Here is an 8,337-nt window from a genome sequence, read left to right as displayed (position 1 = left end):
CAACTTTTTTTGGTCTAGGGCCAAATTTTACCATAAACGTCTAAATCCTTTACTGAATTTGTCTTGTATGTTAAAATGTTAACTCTCAAAGAGACAGTAGCAACAGCAGCAACACAGCCTCTTATGCAGCTCTGAGTGTACAGATGAAGATTAAAATAAACATGGCCTGAGCAACTTGGGGAATGTTCGTCTCTACTGCAAAAGCCCCCTTTCAGTTGGCACCTCTTCTGGGTGGGCCATTTTTACAACTGGTGTGGAAAGGCTGTGGCCAAGAGAAGTAGTCTCTCTGGCCTGCATTGAAGGGTTTTTGTTTCTAACCTTCTCACCTCCGTTTTTTTTTTTGTTTTTGTTTTTTTTTTTGAGTTGGATCTACAAAGTATGGAGAATAAGAAGATAAGCAAACAGAATTTTTCACTTGCCTCTGTAGTCTTATTGCTAATCCTCCAGCAAGAAAATCTCAGGGAATTTTAAATTTCTGATTTCAGAATGAAGTTGCTCTCTTGTAACACTGTCTCACTTAGTGGCATAAGAATGCTTCATCGGTGATGGAACCAAATATTCTTGGCTCCAAAACCAACTCTAAGTATGTTTTGGAGCCCAACACAGTCCATTTTTGGCTCCTGGCAGATTTGCTATTGCCTGTTCCATGACATATGAAGCCATGTTAGGTAAAGTCCTCTCATACGTCACTGATTGAGCTGAAGCTTTCACACTTCATTGTGCTTTGCATTCTGTGGCAAGAAGCCTGTGTGCTACTGATCCACCTCACTCTAGTTTTACCTCGTTCTCTAAGTCAGTTACAAGTTCTTCATCGCAAAGTATTTTTATGTCTTTTGTAAAAGCACCAAGCAGAGACTATCATGCCTCGGCTTGAGGAAAAGAATGTTTTGCTAGCTCTGTCATGATGATATCACTTAACTGATACCAATTTTAGTGGATGGAAAAAACCTTTATGATACGAACACTAGCCATGGGAGTCAGCGTATAGTGACCTATGCTTGCAAAATAATCTTCTAACTCTCATCCATACCAAGTCATGAAATTGACTTTGTAATTTCCTTTTATTAATACTGTTCATAGGCATCAGAATGTAATTTATACAGAAAGGAGACAGATGAAACCACTTTTACTTAGTCTAGAAGAAAACCTGGCAGAAGTTTGAAGAAAGTGGGTATAAAAAAGGAAACAGATTATTTCACTGTTTTTAGAAACAGTTTGTAATGAAGAAAAAAACTCAGTCAAAGGATTAAAGGAAAATAGAAAGACAGACTATAATGTAGAATAAAAATAACAATTTTGAAAGGAATTAAAATTGGTGTCAAAATGTTCACAACTCTGAGATTATTTTGAGCAAACTTTTCACTTTAGAATAATTACAAACGTCTCATCCTGATGACATCATTTGAAGGTCTTACACATAAATAAAAAAAAATTACTGTAGATCCAAAATAGTTGCATAAGTCCAGGTGGTATTAATTCAAACAGCTGAAGAGGTCTGTCTAGTTTTCAAAGTGGCAGAGAGGCATTGGTGACAGGTGGAAATCTGGTCTTTTGAAAACTCAGTTGAAGCAGAAAATTTCTGTCAAGTTCATTTCTTATGTACTAACTACATGTGATGAAAACCAAATCTTCACATCATGGCTCTTCTGGGATTTGAATGCTACCAATTTATCTCGTTATATATTTAGAGACAGCTACTTAATAAGGATATGTGGCATTTTGCAGTTCATTAAAGATTAAATGTAAAAACTGCAAAAATACCAGGTTAAGTTACATGAATTTTGATTAATAGGGTGGTTGCACTGCCTGCTAGAGAAATGAGAAATGGCAGAGACAGTTCTGTCAAGCTAGTTCAAATATCAAACGCATAGTAGCTGTAGCACCACATACCTAAGGAAGAGGGTCAGTTAGTTGCTGAAGAAGGAATCTGTGAAGTTCTATAGACCTGTGGTTGGTGATGAAAACATTTCTTTGGACCCAAGAAAGGAACTATACAAAGGGAGAGAGATGCAGAATGAGGAGACTCTTCAAAGTTTCAGTGATACAACTGTATCAGTACATTGAGCCATCAAAAATTACAGCTAAATGTCCTTATGAAGAAGCAGCATGTGTGCATTTTGGCATTACTCTCCCCTTGTAGTTTGCTACTGCTTTTTAACAGCAGGTTACTAGCTCTGTAGCAGTATGGCTGGTGGAGGGTGTGAGTGTGTTTTTCGGTGTGAAGTCCAAAAGGTTAGTTTAAACTCATGAACAGTTGAAACTGCCAGATTTCAGACTGAAGTGGCTGAATACCAATACACATTCCTTCCTGTTGATTTCCAGGAAGGGAGAAAGAGAGGCAGGAACCTTTAGCTGAGGAATGGAATGGGCAGCTGGAGGTGGTAACTTTTTAAACTCTTGGGGGGCAAGATTTGCTAGAGTTTGTCTGTCAGCAGTCCGTGTGTGCCTGCTGTCTGACACGTTTCTGGTTTTAGTAATGTCTCCAAGTACACACATGACTTAGCTTGAAATCTTCCTCTGTAACGCTCTTAATAATTGCGTTGTGTTAGGTATCCAAAGAGGACTGCAACAAATACTGTAGGACAAGCTTACTGTGTTTCTTAGCAGAACTCAGTTTGTATTTACTTGCAAGCAGGTCAGTTATACCTGCTTCCCTTCTGTATGGAACTTTACTATCAGTGATTAGATGGACTGGTTAAGCAGATCAAGCATGCTCATATGATAATGTTGCTGATAGCAGGGATTGTTTGATATTAGACTCGTTGAAGTGGAATCTATCACCATTGTGAGAAGCAGCTATCCAGTGGGTGTATAACAAAGTGATACAGCTTTAAAATTTCTGTGTATTCTTTCAAAGAACTGAGAAAGTTAGAAAACTGGAATTTTGTAATTGCTTAAATATCTGAGTTACTTTTTATGTTTTTAAATACATGTGATATAGGGAATGTCTGTTATGTCTAGAGATACTGATTGATATTTAAATCCTTGACCAGTAATTCCATCCTCTGGAAATCCAGACATGCAAGTCTGTATGTTAGAACAATTTTCTAAGATAGGAGTAGCCTTTTCAACAGGCAGGAAAGACAAAACACCTGAATAAAACCAATTTAAATTAATTAAAAATTAGCAATAGAATAAGCAAACTGTCATGGTGTCACAAATTAAAGGTTGCATCATTCATGTAACAGAAGAACGTAATTTCTATAGAACCTAAACTGTATCAGAGCACTGATTTTAATACAGTGGAGGGGAAAAAAAAAAAAAAAGCACTACCATATCCACCCAAAGGCATGCGTCTGGACTTTCTGGAGCAGTTTGAGAACTGATGAGAATAATGTTCTACACCAAAATGCAGAGAGAAACTATGTAACAAAACTTGTGTGTTAAAGCTTTTTAAATGAACTGGTATGTTTCGTGTTCTTATGAGAGAAGAGGAATGGTGTCTTAAGTCTATGGCCATTCAGTAGCGTGAGTGACAGAAGTAAGAGCATGAGAACTAAGAGGAGGAGGGTAACATGTTTATGGCACTTACTCTGATTTTTCCCCTGTTACAACAGTTAAGATGTCATTGCATTGCATTTTGAAAGAGATTTTTGGTTAAAGCCTTTGTTCTGGCGATCAGGAGACTACCATGAAGTATGAGAAACTGCAGAAATCTGAATGAAACGTAACTTTGGATATCAGTTATAACTCCACGTTGCATTGTTTGTGTAGATTCTGGATAGACTTGGCATTAAGGTGCTTCAGAAAGAGAAGCTGTAAAAAGGAGACGTAGGCCTTTCATTTGTTTATTTTACAGTGTTGTGTTTGCTTCAGTTGGCAACACAACCCTCAGGTTTTGTGCTGAGAGTATGGCTTTGTCATGTGGCCGAGTAGGTCTGTAGAATTTTAAGGATAGCAACAGGGTGCAGTGGAAGAGTAGTTCAGATGTGAACCAAGCTTGGTCTATTCTGGACAAACATTTGTGTTCTCTCACTTTTTTTTCTTTTCATTCCCCCAAAACAGTAGCCCAAAGTCTGTACTTTGGCCACCTCCCCTCTTCATGTTTTATGAAGAAACAGTAGTGTCTGGGTTGTGATAATGGGCTTGAGTTCCTGAAGAAGACAGCCTAACAACTGAGAAATGTCTTTTCAGTGATTTATCTACTGCAGTTGTAAGAAGCAGGAAACAGTATTGTAAGGGGAAGATTAACTCTGAGCGCTGCTGTTAACTCCAGCTGTTATTTATAGTAATTGCTCTTTGGATTTTCACCTTTACAAAGAACGACTATTTTGTTAATTAACAAAACGTGGGAGAAGTCCAGATGAGAAAGCACGGTTACTGGATGACACAATGTGGAGTCAGGAAAAAAAGGGGTCAGGTAAAACACTATAAAGAAGAAGAATGTTTCCCATGAGATAATTATGGTTCTTCCTTATTCTGCATGGTAAATTTGCAAAACAGGTACTTAAGATGGCTGGGGAATTCTGCAGGCTGATTAGGTTAAGGTTAATAATACTAGTAGAAATACGGAAGAAGTAAGAAATGCCAATAGTGGATGTGTTACTAAGGAAAATATCTTTTCTATTAAGGATTGAAACGGAAATTGGCAGTGGTGGCTCAGAACATAATGCCTATTTATCCTTATGGAAAACATGACACCTCAATTCAGTGTCAGATAACAATGTGCCAAATATAAAAAGGGATTTTCATTTGGCATTTTAAGTACTCACTCCCGCTTCTAACTATGGTATGAGGAGAGCAGTTCCTATTCTGGCTGGATGAGAAAATGTCTATAAATGAAATTTAGGAGAAAATGCATATATTTTTTACAGACTAATATAGTTTACAGTGTAATCTGCTTTTTAATTGCCTTTTCTAGTTACTCTTTTGACTTTTATGTGGATTAAATTTTTTTCAAAGAAAAAGACTGAATGTCTGTTTCTCTCAAGATAAGCACAATTCAGTCCCTGTCTGTTAAAAATCTTGATGTTTATTTCCAAGCACATTTCCTTTTATCATTGTCTTTTCTTCATTTATATAGGTTTATTTGAATCTAGTTTCCAGAAAACATTATAGTTTCTTACTCTAATTAATTACTCCTGGAGCCAGATGATAAGAGGTTCTTTATTTTGCCACTTTCTTTTCAGAAATCTGATTCTGTGTCATATCCTTAATGTTTGCTACGCTGTTCATTGAAGTCAGGGGGATCTGTGGATGCAGTGACATTTGAATCATACCCTCTGTTCCTGATGGACAGTTGCCAACATTCTAAAAAGTTTTTTTCTGACCATCAAACAAGAGAATCCAGGTAGAACAGAAAGGGTGTTTCAGTTTAAGATTACTATGGGTAAAGTATTTTAAACTATAACTAAAGACAGTATTTATTTTATTTAAAAGGGAATGTAAAAGTTTAGAACAGGACCCTTTCCTATGCTGTCATGATTCTTTACTTTAGGGTGATAGCTTACTTAGGAATCTAGTTCTGTCCTGCAGCCCCTCAGTTTGTATCATGTTGTGACACCATTATTTACTCAGCAGTTACTCACACTAATGGAACAATTTGTGTCTAACTGCTGGTGACTGTGAGCAATAGCTTTATGGTATATAAGCAAATTAATTCTAAAAAAATCTGAGGTATTTAGATTCTCCTCTCAAAACTGGCAAGAAATAAAGCCTGTCATGTCGTAGGTTTAAAATGATATGATGCAGCACAATGAATTATGTATCATAAGCTTTAGAAACTTCCCATGTTGTATAGTTACTGCTGCATTTATTTAATTTTTATTACAATTTAATAAAGTTAATTTTAGATGCTCCAAGATTTTATTTATAAAAATATCTAGGTGTTTGATTTTTATAGTCTGCTCTGAATACTGTTTTTTGTATAATACTATAAGCCTTGTATACTAGATATTTTCATTCAGCCTAAACAAAATAATAAGAGGCTGTCAAAGTTGGTATATATTAAATCTCTGTTTCTTTATTAATGTATATTTCAAGTATTTACTGATGTGGTTCTAGTTTTGTAAGAAAAAAAAATAGTCTAACATAAAATGAAGTAGCACAAAAGAGCTATTGTTCTTAAGAACTTATTTTACTGAAAACTGATTACCTGAGTTACCTGTTTTAGTACATGAAATTATAGGTCTTAATAATAATACTTTTGACAGTGTATTTTTAAAATGTATTAATAGGGTAAGTAAATTAATTAGAAATGCAGAATTTGGAATGAAACAGACCTTTCAAGTGGAACAAGTACAATCCAGGGTCTTGGAACCTGTGTCTGTTATATTCCGTCCCACTTGAATATCACCAGGCTAGCAGGAGCGGTAGTGAACTCAATACTATGTACAGTATAAATAATCGTCATATTTTGAGCAGCAAGCATCATGACCAGCTGATATTTTCTTTCCTCAGGACCAGTTGTTCCCAAGAGTGCGTGGCTGGAGCCATATGATCTTATCAACACATTTGAGAGCCCTACCCAAACACTGAGAGAGATTTCGCTGCAGCAATGACTGTCATAGAAGAAAGTCGCCCTTTTGCCCAGCAGCTATCCAATGTCTACTTTACTATACTTTCCCTTTTTTGTTTTAAACTTTTTGTGAAGATCAGCCTTGCTATACTTAGTCATTTCTACATTGTGAAAGGAAACCGTAAGGAAGCAGCAAGGATAGCTGCTGAATTTTACGGAGTTCCTCAAGGACAAGGTATATTTGTATTTACTATCTTATCACTACTGTTTGGGGGTTTTGTTGTTGCTGGGCTTTTTTCCAGGTAATTATTTATGTGCTAGCCTCGTTTATATTCAGTTTGTCAAATGATGTGTGTGAGTGGTTTTTTTTCTGTAGTTTTGGGTTTTTAACAAAAATTATCTGAAGGAGTGTTGTTAGATTATTTAAGCTTGCTTTTTGTTTTGTTTTGGGTTTGGTTTTTTTTTTTTTTTTTTTTTTTTAGGTTATTAAGTTCAGAATAAACCTGAAGTATTACAGCCAATGTCCTGTTAGGAGAGAGGCCTATACTCGAGATGCCTGTATTTAAGATTGCCAAATATTTCCCAATCTAAGACAATTTTCCAAATTGATTCTAAGATTCCTTAGCTTACCCACTTGTGGTTGAAATTTTCCATGCTTGGCATGTGATTAGTTTCACTAAAGTGTTGCAAAACAGTCCAAATATTTCTGAGAATTATTTATTGATTAATTTAATATTCTCTTATAATAATTTATTTGAGAAGATACAGCCCTTCAGTACTTTGAAGTAGTTAGTGTCTTGGCACATATCGGGGAAGCTTACTGTTTGTCAGGGTGAGCTTTTGGGCATCTGTGTGGAAACCCATCAAGTTTTACTGGGTTGAAAGCTCTTGTGAAAATTCCTTTTTCTGTGTGCTCAAGCAGAACTTTGGCAGAGCTGGGCATTACTGTTCCTCCAAGCTCATCTGTGGTGAACCAGTACCATTTTCATTCAATTCTTTTTATGGGTCACAGAATGCAGAAAACACTCTCTTCTCGATTGTGGTATCCTCGTGCATGACTGAGCCATGTTTTTGCTCAACTTGGGACCCCTGCTGCCTCACTTGTCTTTGATTGTCGTTCCTTGTATTCTGGAATGGCATCAAGTTTAAGTTGGGCGATGGAACAGGAAGACTTGTCTTGCCTCTTATCGCCTTCACCACTCGTCCCTAGGTACCGTGAACAAGAAGAAATAACCCAAGTTAACTGCAGAGGGAGAAACTGTAGAAATGACCCAGAAACGGTTCCAAATGTAAAGATCTTTTCAGTCTTCATTGTTGGGACAAAAGTTAGACAATTTGTGTGTATGTATTTAAATTTGCAAACCAGAGAGAGAGGCTTACATCCTAAAGCAGGAATTAGCTTGCTTTGCAGAAGATTTACATGAGGTCAATTTATATTACATGTTCTCTGCGCAATTTAGAGAGAAAGTTCTGAAACCTAGGGTTTTTACATCTGAGTATGTTAATCACATCGTTTGGACTATTATGCAAGTGTGTTTGTGTGTAAGTATGTGTACAGATACATATATATGTGGGGGGGCGAGTATGCATGTGTATTCACTACAGTAGGGTGGGAAGGACTGACTGTCTATCCCACTGGCAGAAATACTCTCAGTGAATGTGGTAGCCCTCACTTGAAATCATCATTTTTTTTGTTAAAAACTGCTAGCTAGCTCTAAGGCAGCTCATTCTGGGAAGGCTGACACGGAATCTGAGTTAGGAAGGGAAAAAACCTGTGTGAAACTAGAGGGAAAGGAATAATAAGCATCAGGTTGGAAAGTAAAATAGTCTCTACAGTGTTACCTGTTGCTGAATTTGTTGTGATTAACAGGATCAATCCT

The 8,337-nt window shown here is 36.7% G+C and overlaps 1 protein-coding gene across 1 annotated transcript in view; it reads left to right on the top strand.

Annotated features, from left to right (window-relative positions):
* The first annotated feature begins 5,244 nt into the window (after nucleotides 1-5,244).
* The window catches only part of ASB5 (ankyrin repeat and SOCS box containing 5), a 29,133-nt gene continuing 26,040 nt past the window's right edge, over nucleotides 5,245-8,337 (top strand). Inside the window, exons 1-2 of the mRNA XM_009642394.2 lie at nucleotides 5,245-5,290; nucleotides 6,400-6,692. Of these exons, the coding sequence (XP_009640689.1) occupies nucleotides 6,497-6,692 (196 nt within the window). The 5' untranslated portion in view covers nucleotides 5,245-5,290; nucleotides 6,400-6,496. The remainder of the gene's footprint in view (nucleotides 5,291-6,399; nucleotides 6,693-8,337) is intronic.

The sequence above is a fragment of the Egretta garzetta genome, unplaced genomic scaffold (genome assembly GCF_000687185.1).
Source record: "Egretta garzetta isolate BGI_Z169 unplaced genomic scaffold, ASM68718v1 scaffold46, whole genome shotgun sequence".
Taxonomy (NCBI): Eukaryota; Metazoa; Chordata; class Aves; order Pelecaniformes; family Ardeidae; genus Egretta; species Egretta garzetta.
This window is presented reverse-complemented; position numbering and strand designations above follow the sequence as displayed.